At 36.0% G+C, this 16,592-nt stretch overlaps 1 protein-coding gene across 2 annotated transcripts in view; it reads right to left on the bottom strand.

The window, feature by feature from the left end:
- The window catches only part of LOC106870172 (lysosomal aspartic protease), a 24,486-nt gene extending 16,155 nt beyond the window's left edge, over positions 1-8,331 (bottom strand). For both annotated transcript variants that reach the window (XM_014916170.2, XM_014916169.2), the window contains exon 1: positions 8,173-8,331. In XM_014916170.2, coding sequence (XP_014771656.1) covers positions 8,173-8,234 — 62 coding nt within the window. In that variant the 5' untranslated portion in view covers positions 8,235-8,331. The remainder of the gene's footprint in view (positions 1-8,172) is intronic.
- Between the last annotated feature and the right edge of the window lie 8,261 nt (positions 8,332-16,592).

The raw sequence follows: 16,592 nt of genomic DNA, 5'->3' as shown, positions 1-16,592 counted from the left end.
ATGTGGTTAGTAAGCAAGTTTCTTACCACAGCCACTCCTGCGCCTGATAGTTTTTAAATGATAGACATCAATGAATTTCTCACTTTAACTGAAGGCTATAAATTAATAAGGAAATTGGGGGTTTTTAAGAGCAGAAATGATACAAATGGCCTGAAATGACTCCAATAAAAAGTGAAAACCAGTTCTGGCTATGGCTAAACATATACTGTTGGCATAACAATAGAAGTCATTAAAATATAAACAAAACAAGGTAAAGCAAAAGTTTTTTTGAGGGGGGGGGGTAAATAAATAATAGTTATGATTTTCAAAACAACACCATCAGCTGAAATCCTATTTTTACATCGTACATTACTGCAAACTATTTTCCTCATGTCACTGGAGAATCATAAGATGTGTTTCAATTGTAATATTATTTGACAGTGAAATATGAACAATAAAAGTAGAGGGACAGAAATGCAAGAGCTAAAAGTAAATGACATACAATGTCAACTTGACAGACTAAATTAGAAGTTAAAATGTTAAGTAGAGAATATTAGAAATACTGCAATACAAGTCTAACTCATTTTTCATTCTCATCAACCAACTACCTGTTCAGTCTCTATAGTAACAGATGAGCTTTCCTACATTACGCCAATGGTCTCTTCTCCTTGACAAATTCATATCTGATGCAAGATATAAGGTTCTCAAATTTGCATCAGCAGCAATTATCAATAATTGCCCCGACTCCACAGCTCTGGTTATGTTATGTTACCATAAGAGATTGTCAAATTGTTGGATAGCATTTTAATGATTTTGAGGGTTTTAGTTGGTTCTTGTTCCTAACTAGAGTTTAGAGATCACTATTTCAATTTGACAGGTGTAGTAATTCTTTGTGCTGCTGCAGAAGACTAAGTTGCTATATTCCCAACAAGAAGATGTTTCAAGGTTATTTTGAATAGCAGAACAGATCTAGAGTTGATTGGGTTAGATGTACATGGTACAGTTTTACTAACTTTGACTCAATGCAAAATCTAATGCAATGCACTAAAATTTCCAATTTCACAGATACTTATTTCAAAATAATTGCAGCGTGGAAGGTGTTTATAAGCCATTTAAAATAACACACAAAAACCATTAGATTCACTTCAACATTTAAATTTAATTTGTCAAAATATTTTCGTTGCTTTGAGACCGTGACCTGTTCACTGACAAAATTCTGTGCTGCATCTCATTTTGTCAGTGAACAGGTCACAGTCTCAAAGCGATGAAAATATTTTGACAAATTCAATTTAAATGTTGAAGTGAAACTAACAACTTTTGTGTGTTATTTTAATGGGCTTATAAACACTTTCCACGCTGCAATTGTTTTCGTTCCAGCACACGATCTCAGATCAGGTCACTTGCTATGCAAGTACATCTCCGCAATATTTCAAAATAACCAAACCAGAATTAAGGGCTTCTCTATGAAATAGGATCTGGTAGAAGCAATTCTGTTTCTAAGAACAAAAGGTTAGTAAATTTTTGATTTGGAGTTTTCATTCAACTCTCATTCTATAGATACAATGTTACTTGAATAATTTTTGTAGGGAGAAACTTCCGTATTTTACAGTATAATTTTCACTTTAAATTTTTTATTCAAACACTAATCTTTAAAAGGAAAAGTTGTTTCTTATGAAAAGTAAAATGGATACAGGATAACATGCTATTTTATAAATACATAAAGTACTGATTGTGTAACAATTCAATTGTATATTAATCAGGATGTATTTTTTCCAATTACATTTTAAAAAGAAATCTATACATTTGTGAAAAGGGTGGATGTTGTCTCACAAGCAGTTGTGCAGGCAAAAGTGTTAGTAAATGTAGTTGGATTGACCTGAAAATTTGCACACCTATGTTAAAAGTGCTGCGAAATTTGCATGACAACTTTGAGTTTGCTCAATTGAAAGGCATGGCCTCGAGGGCAAAATTATTCATCTTTAAAATGTAGCCCGAGTAGACCCAAATGAAATTGGGTGATAATAGTAGTAAAATATAATTCCCTATCTGATTTTATATTAAAATTTAACAGTAATATATTTATATTAACCACAGAAATTTCAGACAAATCAATAGAAAACAAAATTCTAATTCAATTATCTACAATCCTTCTCCATTTTAAGTTAATGGAAAATATTCGTCAGTCAACTGAGAGACAAGAATGCACCTGTAAAAACACTATCAACTGATTGCCATAACCTTATTTACCATTATGCCCAGACTCAATTGTAAATGATAAAATTACCTTTTATGTTTCTCAACTGTCTAGTTCCAGTCTAATTACTTCACAAATATTCTCAATTTGTTAACCTATCCTCCTCTCTTTCTCTAGATACCAAAACCAAGAGTATGGACAATTTTCTCTACCCCTCAAACACAATATTAGCTAAAAATCAAAATATTTCTCAGCTATATCACATTAGTAAGGTACATACTGACTAAGTTCAAACACACCATTCTTTTTCCAAGGTCAGAATTGTACCGAACCTGTTCTAGACATTAGTGATAATATCAACAATCATATTTACCAATTCTTCCCTAATTGCTAAACTAGGTTGTTCAGAATAACATCCACTATTGCTTCAGTCTTGAAACTTGATTGCTTTCAATCATGGTATGCTTGTTTACTGAAATGTGTGACTCACTATCAATAGTGAGACAACTAATGGTTATCAAGTAAGAGGTTTCACATCTGAAAATTCTTTAAAAAGCAAACAAACATCCCTTCATACAGATTTAATTGCTTTTTAAGCCTTTATGGCTTATTTCTAATGCACAAACTATCCCCCTTTTCAGTGTAATCAAAATTTAAAAAAGGTTTAGTACGATGCCCATAACTGAACAGTTTCTAAATAATTTGATGATGTCGACCCAACTGAAATCATATCTCATCATTCATTTTATGTGATTTTGATCAAGATATTAATTTAAGTATGAACACTTCAGTAAGGATCACAGATGAGTTGGAATTAAAAGGGTTAAAGTCTATATTTTTTATCAGTAATTAAAAGGACCCAGTAGTAGCTCTTAAGTCAAAAAATATTGTAGTGTATGCCTTAAGTCTTTTAAAAATCATAATTTAGGCATATCTAATGAGACATAACACCTTATATTATCAATCAATAAAACATGTACCATAATTGATGGCATAAAAGACACACAGTCATTTGACATACTCCAATTTCAACAGTGCATATTCAGGAAAACCCTCTTAGCTTTTAAACCGTTATTATCTGGCCAAAATAATCTACTTGTTTTATCCTCAAACTGGCCAGATCCAGCCTTTCACACTTACACTACAATACTATTCTAAAAATAAACAATCATGTCATTGAAATATCACAGCTACAAGGTAATGCATGACTAATTCAAATCAATGAGAATAAATAAGCATTGCATTAAACAAAAGAAATCTGAAGACCCAATTTTGCATATTGGAGGACCCCAGTTGATTTCTTTGTGACATTCATTGAAAAATTTACATCTTATATGCTGCCAAATACTGGAAAAGTTTACAGGCAGGATAGGCACAGAATATGGGAGAAGGGGGGTGGTCAACTACATTACAAATAAAGATTAAAACAGTAAAACTATATACTGGACTAATAATGACTATAATACTGAAAAGAAACCAGCTTAGCAATAGCATTGCAATACTACAATTAAAATGAGGTAGTTGTAGATCATTATATAAATTTTTGGCAACAAATATTAGTCATAAGTTTGAGATTTTTTTTTTTTTTTTGAAAAAGGTTAAAGTGATGGCTATTTGGTGAAAGATTTAAGGTTAGAAATGTATATGAATTCAGTTGAGCAACACTTATGTGCTAACCTGCCTTCAGCTAACTCATGGCAGCAGGAGCTAATTTGTCAATTTGGAAAGAATTTTTTAGAAATTATTTTGAAAATTGTTTTCATCACCCTGTCATTCAGTTCATGAAAGACAATTGAAAATGCCATAAAAATCAGTCCAGCCACTCCACCACGGTCACACACAGAAGCTTTGTTCCTAGCTTTATTGATGTAATTATTTAATGAAATTTTCATAAACTTGATATTAAAAAGGGGAAGAATGAATAGAATGAAATTCATGAAATAAAATAACCATTTTATACACTACTTTGTAACTAATCTATAATAGTAATGGATATAATGAGCCAAGTAAAACTTTATGGTTACCTGACATGCTAGTCAAATTTCCCTTCACTTATACTTCTATAACAGCTGGAATGCTACTGATCATTAAATCTGCTCAATAATTGTTGAGCTGGGACTAAATAATGACAAACAAGGTTTACAAATCTAAAAAGCCAACAAATCTTGTCATTATAAATATCAATGATTTAGCATAATTCAGATGAAGTAGTGACTCTTTTAATGGCTTCAGCCACTGTACTGTAGCCTTGTTTATTTTAGACTGGTATAAACACATAGTTTCCATATATCAAACTTCACTCACAAAATACTGGAGCAGTATTTGAACTCTGAGTGTTGAGGTAAGCTGAAATACTATAGGGAAGTTAGCTACTCCAAAGTCCAAATAATTCCGACAATATCATCTCTGGTGTTTGGTGGTTCTGCTGAATATTGCCTTGCTTCTGGAAAGATTTCATGCTGTCTACTAAAATTAATCTGTAGCATCCCTCATATTAGGCCACATCCAATTGTCATTTTACAAAGACATGCACACACACACACACACAGTGTGTATGTATTGTATAAAATCCTCATTTAACATCATGATCTATGCTGTATATATCTATAAGTGCAGTTAACCACATCGTTTCAGGTTCAACTTTTACTGTGTAGCACTTTGAACAAGTGTCTTCAACTGGGCCCACCAAAGCCTTGTGAATGAATTTGGTAGATAGAAACTGAAAGAAGCTCATTGTGTGTAGGAATGTCTATGTATTTACATTTTCATTCTATGAAAACTGAAAGCTACAAGGTGATGTCACTTCTCTGTCCATTTGCTTTTCAACTTCAAAGACATTAGTAAGTCATCCCTTACTTGAAAACAGGTAAGGGTTATTCACAGGAAGGGCATCTGGCTGTGAAACATCACCTCAATAATATATTCACCTAATCCATGCTAGCAATGAAAAATAGACATAAATAACAAATATATATAACTTGAGAGTCCACCTTCACACCTCATCACCACAATTTTATCTTTCTTTCCAGCTTTACCTGGTTACGCTTACCCACTCTTCTACAATGCAAACAGCCGTAGGGCTCTTCTACAGCAAGAAACCCGTTCCAGCCCCTTGTTTCATACTCCAGCCTCTCATCTAGCATGGAGTTACCTCCCTCTCTACAGTAGCCCCATTCAGTTACGGGGAAGCTTAGTTTTGTGAGCTGCATGGCAATCTTACTAGTGTTGGTGCCACAAAAAAAAAAAAAAAAGACCCCAATACTGTATGTTAAGGGCAACCAACCATAGAAACTGTCAAAGTAGACAGTAGAGCACGATGCAGACCTAAACTCATACTAGTATGGAAGATGGACGTTAAATGAAGATATTGATAGTGGAAGCGGCATATAATCCTGTGTAATATCATCAACCGGTTATCGTGGTCAAAAAGTTTTGTTTCAAAGTGATCACAATAAGCGACTTCCACTGTGTATATCTTTATTTTTACGTTCTTTTTCTTTGATTACATGTTGATGCAGTATTTTAAGACCAGATGCCTTCCTTCACTCATCTGATTTGAGGCAATAGAAGAAAACACTCTCTCATGGTATCAATTGCGTGCATACACGCATATCCTAAGTAAAAAAAAACCCACACATTATTAAATAGAGTATGAAAAATATTTGGTATATACATATACATGACAACACACTCCCTTCATTCTCTCACACACACACACACACACACACACTTCACATATACGTACAGATACCCTTCACTTTAAAACTGAAGTAGAAAATTTTTTACGTAAATTAACCAACAACAATGACATTTCTGCAAGTCAAAACGAAAGATGGCCAGGGTTATCCTTCATTTTGACTTGCAGAATTGTCATTTGGATCATGGCCAAATATTTTTTCATTAAAAATATTAAGCTATTTAAAAATTCTTTGATAACAATCACAAAAAAACGAGACAACGTTAGACTTCACTTGTCTTCAACAACATAAAACTTAAACCAAAATACATTGTTTCGTTTATTGGGTAATAAGATTCAAAGCATCCAGTTACGACAGAGGCGCTTGGAATATGTCATCCAAATCCATTCTATCCAAAGACACAGAATCTGTGCGTGTGACAAATTAATTCATGGAAGGTCAAATCGCTATGCGACCACATTTTATCTTCAATGACATCAATGCAGCAAAAAGACCGAAATTGGCCTTGGCGCATCGTGGTACTGGTAATCTACTACTTTTCGCTTCAGTTAGATATTACAAACACTATTGATGTGGGAGTAAATCTTCTTACAAACAGTTTAATCTCCTGTCATGCGAATCAGAGATCCGTTCGCTCCTTATTTCTACCTCCTTTTAAGTTTTACTCGCGGCCTCGAGAAAACATGAACATCACACGATCTCATATACATCTCAGGTTGTATGTACATAAAAAATCGATATTTCTAGGTTACATCAACGGACAACATAGAATACGCCGATTTATTTACGTAGTTTCACAATCGTTGCAGCCATTAGGGAAAAAAAAAGAAGAAACGAGAGAAATTACGTAACAAAAAGTATTTTTCTTCAACATTCTGCAGCCTTGACAAAAAAAATTGGAAAGTCTTAAATCTTCGAACAATAACACCTTACAATGAAATAGTTCAATAATCATTTTCGCATCCATACAAAGGAAGCCAACCAACCCTCAACCAGTAAAAGTGGAATTAGATCAAATTCATGCAAGAACGAATAAACAATTTGAATGCATCAAAACACTTAGGCATCCTTAATTTGTTGTTTAACCCTAGGTCAACAGATCTACCAAAAATCTCGTTCGTTCAAACCGTATGCTTTTAAAGCATGAATGATGTGTCTCTTAAAAACGGTATGGTGTCATCAGAGGCTACTGACTTATTTCTAGTAGCAAGCGATAACGTAGTTACCCCCAATGTCCTTAATATTTATTAATTACAGATATGACGAATACAAAATTTGTATATCATATTTTGTGTATCACAAAATATGTTGTTACCCTACTGATAATGTACACAAAATATTTCAAACCACCTGAACAAAAAACAATATAGGTGTATGAGATTTTGTACACAAAGATGACTTTCTCAAAATAGTGTCAAAATAACTAAATCTGTTGCGAGTTTTAACAAATTTATTATTTCATATAATTAGTTAAACCTGTTTATTTATTTTATGCGGTTTTCCGTGAAACCTGTGATGTGATTTCAATTCTATGAATCCAGCAGGTTTCTTTGTTCAATTTTAATAAGTCTTTCAGAAATAATTAGTAATTATTTATTTAAAGCAACAAAGAAAGTCAACTAAGAGAAATAAATATCACGTCTGAAATGTATTTGTTTATGTAGGTACCGTTATTGTAATATAAATACATATACGCATGTATCTTGTAAGTATAATCCTAGTAACAAAGTTTCTTATCAGAATATTTTCTTTGTTATTTGTAATAAATCAGCTGCACAATTATCTTTATAGTAACGTCAGCCATTCACATTTATATTAGACGAAGAATTAGGATGGATATTTAATGAATGACTCAAAAGTGCCCGTAAGATTGTGTGACCGAAGTTTGATATGCTTTGATCTCAATCTTTAACACTATCCAACATAAAATAATAAAGGAATAGAGTTGATGTTCTCGGTCACAACAGAAAAAATTGTGTACTTGATTTGTCAGGCCGCCCTTTGAGCTCAAATGCCTAACGAAACTATTATTTTCAACTGCATCTAGCATAAAAGGTAGAAAAAAGATAATAATAATAATTATTATTATAATTATAATAATAACAAATAATAACCCAGGGTTTCAGGGTAGAATTTAACAGTTGTTAGAAGTGCGGCACAACATAATTCAGTGCACCATACATTGGTAATGAGAAAGTGGTTTACAATAATAAATACTTGGTTTATAATAATAAATATTGGCGACAAGGCTGTCACCAATCTAAATTGTAACATGGAAAAATAATTTTTAAAATAGCTTACCTTTGAAGAGCATGGCAACTGGCGAACGCCAGGCAAATGGTAATGAATAGAAGAGATTTCATGTTGACAATCGGGTGAACCTCAAATCAACTGACTAAAATAACATCTAAACAATCAGGTTATATATGGACGGTCGCCCGGTAACCAGTATAAACCGATAACAATTACACTCAGGAGATCAAGTTTCAAACCGGAAGAGGGTTGGTAAAGTGTCGTCTCAAGACCGAAATAAACAAATTTAAAAAAAAAAAAAAAGAAAGGAGTATTAAAAAGGAAAAGAATGTAAAGTAACGTGATTAAAAGATTTAAAAGTTACAAAGATCGTTTCGTTAGAGATAAAAAAAAATATATACCGCTAATCTTTATTATTCATTTAATTATTTATAAATTTTTATTTTTCAAAATAAAATAGATAATAATTATAAATATAGAGAAAGAAAAAAAGAAGAATTATTCAAATATAAGTAAATACATATTAGCAAGTATGTGTGTGTATATGCACGTTAATATTTGCACACATAAAAGGCAGTTCGATATCAAAACCTGCAGAGACTTAGATAAAATTCATAGGGCATTAATTAATAACATCCCTTCATATTCTGATTTCAAACTATGCTAGAATCTATTTTGGGCGGAGCTAAAGAATACGTACACCACCCGTTTTCGGCGTAACAAAAGCCCTAACCTTAACCCTAATTCTAACCCCAAACCTTAAACACCGAATGTACGTATTCTTTACTTTCGCCCGATTTTGTTTCATATGACCTGACTCAATGAAACATTAGATCCGACTACGCTTTGGCCGAAGTTTAAAATGTCAGCATCATGTGTTCATACTCAATATGTATGTGTGTAAATATATAAATATATGTAGTATGAATATTTATGTAAATATATATATATATCGTTTGTAGAAAACATAAATCCGGAGAAACACACTCTAAGATGTAGAGCAGTATATATTAAAAGTATGGAAGGCCGGTTTATGGGATCATCCTGGGTTTCCCGTCCCTAAAGGGTTTAGCTTTATGGCGTATCGTCAGACAGCAAAACTTGTTGGCCTAAGACCCCTTCAAAATATTCAGATATTTGAAGAGATCTTAGGCCAACAAGTTTTGGGGTCTAACGATATGCCATAAAGTTGAACCCTTTATGGACAGGAAACCCAGGGTAATCCCATAAACCGGCCTTCCCCACTTTTAATACATGCGTGTGTATGTGTGTGTGTGTGTATCTGTGTGTATAGTATGAACATAGATAGATAGATAGATAGATAGATAGATAGATAGATAGATAGATAGATAGATAGATATACATACATATATATGTAAATAATAATACGAACATAACTCCGAAGGCATCATCGAAAATGATAGTGCAAATATCCTATGGGGTTTTATGATTCAGTGTGACCATGAGATAGTGAATCGGAAGCCAGACATAGTGTTAATTGAGGAAGAAAGCAAACGATGCTGGACCATAGATATAGCATGCCCAGTTGACAACAAGGCATGCAATAAGGAAGAAAGAAAAGTCGATAGATATGACAAGTTGGCGTGGGAGCTTTAAGTAGTTGCGGTCGATGAAAAAGGTGGTAGTAATACTAATAAATGTCGGAGCCCTGGGAACAGTGAGTAAAAATCTTGAGAAGTACATGGAACAAATAGGGGCTGCAATAAGGGTAGAGCACTTGCAGAAAACAGCACGGCTTGGAACCACTTGAATACTCCGGATGGTACTCGAAAAATAAGGGGTGTTACCTTAGTTCACTTGTAGTGAACAGCTGGTACTGTAATACATCTCCAGCGTTAGAAGCTGTGCAAAGACAATTAATAATAATAATAATAATAATAATAATAATAATACTTAATAATTGATGTAGCAATGAGGGCCTACGACATCGCTGATGCATGCGACCTCATTGGGTTGTATATCATTGATACCCTTAAGAAAAAGTTGCCTTCTGTCCTCTTTAGTCTCTTCTGGACTCGTAAGGACATTTTATAATTTGTATTTCATCACCAACTTTAGGAGATATGGCTTTGAAAGTTCAACCTCACTTTCCGTTAAAAGTTAAACGTTTATTCTGGTGACCATACCGACGTAGGGAATAATTTACGCTTGAGCTCTGAACAGCGATTTCGATATTCCCCAGCGTGCCAGTTTATGGTCAAACATCAATAACTTGATTCTTTCACTTTTTCTTACTCCATCTACGTTTTACTGGTGATTCGACGTCAGGCATCCTAAGTCTTCCTTTTTGCTTCTACTAGCATCTTTTTCCTTTTCTTTTCTTCCCCCAACATTAAAATGGTAGCCACTCGAGCTCAATTTAAGGTCAATGACTTCTGCATAAAAGCATTTACGGTACAGTTGCAGACCTTGAGTGCACAGAGGACGTCGCGCCGCAGCATTTATCGGTTCTTCCAAGGATTAACCACAGCAATTTTATTTGGAACGTGTACACCTCATCTCCTCTTTTCTATCACTCACCGAGCTTACTAGCATTTGTTTTCTTGTAAGCACTGCAGCACAGCTAAACGCTCTACTACCTGCTCTGGTATCAGGTAACAAGAAATGTACACCTATTCTTCTACAAGCTATAACCCATTCGCCAATCTCCACTCACTGCAAGAAATCTGCTACACTTGATTTCAGTCTTCAACAAAATTTTAAATGAGTTTTTGTCGTAGCTAAATTGCCAACTCCACTTCTAGGGGCTGGGTTTTAAAAAAATTCAGCTTTTTAACGGATGTCAACCACAACAGACTGGTTGATTCAATCACTAACGTTCCTATACTATATACCCAGTAAATACTTTAAACCCCATTTACAGAACTTCTCTTCGTCTCGTCATGGTGCTAAGATATTTTCTGAAATTAGTCCTGTCCATGTTTACAATTAAATACCTATTAAAACTGCAATCAATCACAACCCTTTTAGGTTTCTTTGAGCTTCTTCGAATACAATTTGGTTTGAGAAATGCAACATGATGTCCTAACAGTTTATCACTTCTGTAATTTGTGGTTTACCATTCGTTTATGCTTATATGATCTGTTGGTTATTAACTTAAGTATTTGGCAGGGAAAAGGGTACTTGTTTATTTCTTTTCTTTTCTGGGACATTTCATCGATGAACATGAAATTCGCGCAGCCGATGATAATAATCAAGTCTGCTTCGAACTTTCCTTCTTTGCAGAAATTAAAGGACTTTTAATTGTCTCTGTGCAGAACTTCAACCCTTCACAAGCATCTTTCACGATAAAACTTGAAATAACGAGCTCATCACTTTTGGTTGTACTCACAACCTGCTGTTTTTCTTAAAATTAAGAATGTCTAAGCCAAAGATTTTGTGTTGGTCCTGTAAGGATTTGAACCCTAACTGCAAGATATTCAGTAAGGGATCACGAGGAAGCTACCACAGTTTCATGCAATCATTAGTGTAGCTAGAATGTGTGCCACCCGGGATGGCCCTTCAACTTTTCTCCCCCAGGCCCTCACAAAAAATACATATTGCTTACAAAAAACCTAGAAATAGTGGCACCCCCATAAGAGTGCCGCCCGGGGAGGACCGCCCCCTCCGTCCTCCTCTAGCTACGCTAGTGCTCGAAATTGATCTATAAATCGATAAATCAGCGTAAAACTGTGACATGATATGACTCTTCGGATGATCAAAAATTCGCCTCTTTCACCCTATAAAAACTTTTTTTGCGCTTAACTCAGCCATACAGCCTAGGCAGATCGTTAAAATCTGACGGCCTCGGACATTCGCGTAAATCACCTTGGGCACTCACAGAAGGCAAACCACTAAGACCAGACCATGTAGGGCACTCGGACAGATCACCTCGAATAAGAGACAACGTCGGACACCCACACACAATGTACCACAGCTAGCGTTCTACAAGACACAGTCTAGTTCTCTCCTTCCAGTCGGCGGTTATATTATCAGTAAATAAATCTGTTGAAAGTTAAAAGTTCGTGAGTTGCATTGTGAGCACCTCGACATTTGATGCACGTTTATAGCCCTTGTTTAGCAATATTATGGAACCACTCTCTTCTGAATTGTATACAACTATTACACGTAGCAAGCTAGACCACTATAGTTGGATAGGTTGTATTCCATCTAATGTAACTCTGCTCAGAAGGCTGTAATATCATTTGATAGGAACACGGTATAAAGAAATACATGGAACAAGGTGGTAACTTTAAATGTCTTTAATGCCGGCCACACGTATATATATACACAAGCTGAATGATAAATGGAAGTGGTTGATGGACATTTATTCATATATCTACATGCATCAGCATGGGTTGTATGTTTGCTGTTAACCTTGGTGAGGAAGCTCACGAATAGCGATATGTTAGAACCTGTACAGTGTTGTCGGTGTTGTGTAGAGATGTTGTTGATGACGTTGGTGAGAGACATTATGGTGGCGACGAAGATGGAGGTCGCTGTAATGTAGTCAGTGGTCAGACCTTAGAGGGTCTGGAACCAACAGACCCCGAGACTAGAAGGAGATGAGTTTTTATAGCTAACGGAAGGCTCAAATGGAATTTAGAACAGACTTCTCACGTGATTTATTTGGAGGCTGCGATTTGTTAGGTTGCATGTTGGCGCGCGATAGAGTAAGAGACAAATTGTGCTAATACCAACCAATAAGAGTGGTAGATACAACGGAGTCCGAAACAGCGCCCAAAGGTTAGCTGTTACCTGCTACGTTCGTATGTATAATAGAGAGAGGAAGTTCACTAGAGTTCGCTACACCACCATAACAAGAGTGAGCAAGCAATCCTCACGACAGTCCATCCAAACCCCGACACGTCATATTGTTTAGTCGATGCGTCAGACGACGGTGCTGGTGACGTTCCTTAATAATGTACCAACAGTATTTAACAAATACTTTCTTCTCAAAGCGTCTTAGCCTGGTTGAAACAAAACTCAATACATTGGGAGAGAACTGTCAATTGCCTATCGCAGTATCAAATATTTCCAGTACATGTCGGAAGATATTTTTGTGTTCTGTATCTACTCTGATCAAAAGTCTCCATGCTTTCAACCACAAGCCTGGTCACTATTCATCTAGAGAAATACACCAATGCATCTACATATCACAATTGACGTCCGATATTCGCTGCATTAAGGATTCGGACAACTCTGCGGCTGATGCTCATTTCGACTTCTTTTTTAATGCACCGCACTCTTCTGCACCCATCGATCAGCAATAGCTCGCTACAGATCAAGTAAAGGATGAATTTCTCACACTATGAAATTCTTTAAAATTTCGGCTTATTCCTTTACCTTCTTCTCCGGGACATATTTGGTGCGACACATCTGCCAGTCATAAACATACTCAGAATCATAGATGTCGTGTTTTTTTTTTTCTTTTGTTTGTTTGTTTGTTGTTTTATTTTTTTAATGTTTTGCACAATTTATCGCACCCTAGTGCCATCTTCACCCAGAAGTTGATATCTATCAATTTTGTTTGGTTGTATCAACAAAAACAGCCAGATATGAGCCAGGAATTTCGTCGCACGTCAGAAGGCTAAGATTCATCGCTACCTTAAAATACCTCTGAGCACCTCGACACTTGTTGCACATTTTTAGCTCTTGTTCATCAATATTGTGGAACTACTCTCTCTCCTGAATTGTATGCACTTATTAACCTGCGTTGACCGAAATTTCTGGAGGAGTCTAATGTTAAGGCTCTCGTTCAACATTAGATAGCACATTATGGCATGCCTGCTACTATCGCACAGACTGGGGACAACAGATCTCAGCTCTTTAACGAACTAACAGGTTTTCTTGGCTGTAAGCGAATGCGTGCGATTGTTTATCATCCTGCAGCTAGCGATTCCACTACCTTCATTTTTCTTGGAATTCGTTCCACCGTCAAAGAAGGAATATGTTACTTGTCAGATGAACTATTCTATAGCCCCATATTGACATTGCCAGTTAACTTGGTAGTTAAATATTTCCGACTACTTGAAGGTTGGCTACTGTATATATGTATGTGTGCGCATGCGCGTGTGTACTAAGCATAAACCACTCACACGTGCCCTTTTTTAGTTCGATCGACATTCTCCATGAGAAACTGGCCATCTGGATTTCATTTATCAGTACACGAGTGATATATGTTATATGAAAGATAGAGATAACATCGCGACTAGTGTTCATGTCAATGAACGATATGCTCTACCTCTGTGGAACATTATCACCGCAAACCAGGAAGACTACGACTAAAGATAAAGTGTTTGAAATTTATCATCTCCATTATGATTTCTTTCTTTTTATCTGCTGGTTCTATTTGGAAGGATATCGCCAATAATGAACAAGAACATCCATATGTTCTACAAAAGCATAAACGCTGACCTGTTTTTTTGTTGTTTTTTTTAATTACATTGCTTATCACACCATCACACCCTGGAATTACCTCTTCGCTAACGTTGATACTAGCTCGATTAATTTGAAAAGCATTTGCGAGTCGGCCAGGAGCTGCATCGACTTCCAGAAAGCGAAATAATAGCGTCATGTGAAATCAGTCTCCAGAACATTTGAGATCGTGCATATTTCATCAACATCGTAGCATCTTTTCTACTGTAAAGAACGACCGTGCGAACCAAAGGAGATGGCGACGAACGGGAGAAGGCTCCTTTTAACGCGTCGCACGGTCGCTACAAAAACATGTTATGTAACATATGAAGGGCTCGCAATGTGAGATGCGAGCAAGTGCCAGCAAAGGAAAGAGAGAGTGACAGAGACAACCGTTAGATATATATAAAGAGTAGGTTTATTAACATAGTGAACTGCGTGTCTGTATGTGCGTGAATGTGGCAATATAAATAACACAATACAATACATATGACAGGCCTTCGTGTACAAGAGTGTGTGTACAATAATATGTGTGTATGTGTGACTGAGAAATACAGAACATAGAATAAGTGTCTGTAACAAAGACTATAAGAGTCCTGAACACAAAATAAGAAAGTACTAGTTCATAGAAGAGTTTCACAGTAGATAGAATGTTCGTACGCAAGAAGTTGTGACCGAAGAGCAGATCTGTCGTGTCACATGTTGTGTGTGAAGTTGAGCGTCAATGCTGCGACCGGTTACTTGGTAAAGAAGATTCTCGCAGGTTGTTCTGGCTGTTATTTTCGAGGTGGAGACAATCCACACAAACAGTGTTGAGATGAAACCGCGTTTGCTGTTGGTAGTGTGTACGCTGGCGACGGATCTGTAGTAGACAGTAGATCGGTGGTGTTGACGTCGTCGATGGAAACTGGCTGGAGCTGTGTTCTGTGAGATGGTCAACGACCAGACCTGTAAGGGTCCGAAATCGAAGACAAACTGGCGTGGTTGAAGCAGGCTTATTTATAGATGAAAAAGGGCTCACCGGAAACAGGCAGAAAACACTCTCTTGCGTGACCTTATTAGAAGGCCACGATTGGACGGTATGCACCCTGGCGCGAAACAGAACTGTTGACAAATGCCGCGCAAATAAGAGCCAATCAGGGTGGTGGACACAAGGGTCCAAGCAGCCGAAAGCTAGATGTTAGCCGCTACGTTATCATTCGTAAATGAATACTGGAGAGAGAGGTTTCACTACACTAATTTCTCAAGGATATTCTTATCTTCTTAAATGTATCGACCAGGAGCGATTCCACTCAGCGAAATCACTGCTGAAGCCGTAACTAAAACATTTGTCTATCAATAGATTTCCAGGTTCAGTACATCAGCTACTATTACTAAGGATAAAAATTTGCATCACAACTAATGGAATTAGTCGTCACCTCAATGTATCTCTAATTACTCAAGCAAGCCCGTTCCTGTATGGGCATCGTTTTCGCGAACATTTAATTCTACATTTCGTGAACATGTAGTTGCCTTTCAATCGTAACATAAATTAATTACTGCCTCGCAGCATCATCTGACTAGTCAAGGACAGAATCTCTACAATCACCTTAACCTGATGCTTATAAAGAATGCCAAACACCCAAGTATGCCACCATCAAATAGAACAGTGAATCTGTTATCGCAAATCGAGTGAAACCAACTTTATTTGGACGACAGCCAAAAATCTTATCATACATAAAGAGCAAAAAGTAAAGACTCCTTTTGGTCACGAATGACCATTCGGTTGCACCTAGAAAGTTACCCTCCGAGGCACAAGTTCGGGCAAGGACGCCATCTTTGAAAAAAAACTTGTTTTCAAAGATGGCGTCCTATTGACAGCAAAAACGTTTTCTCTATATAAGTTGACAATCGTTTGATCGTGAAACCGGTACTTATTAATTTCTAATGATGTAATATGATCCTAATATCACCATAAACTTTATTATACAAACTTTCTGTGACTTTTACATTTCTTTCTTATATACCTATTCCACGTGTATACAGAACTTTCCATTTTTCACTATATATAT

Source organism: Octopus bimaculoides, chromosome 5 (genome assembly GCF_001194135.2).
Source record: "Octopus bimaculoides isolate UCB-OBI-ISO-001 chromosome 5, ASM119413v2, whole genome shotgun sequence".
Classification (NCBI taxonomy): Eukaryota; Metazoa; Mollusca; class Cephalopoda; order Octopoda; family Octopodidae; genus Octopus; species Octopus bimaculoides.
The sequence above is the reverse complement of the archived record's forward strand: the minus strand, read 5'-3'. Positions and strand labels throughout refer to the sequence as shown.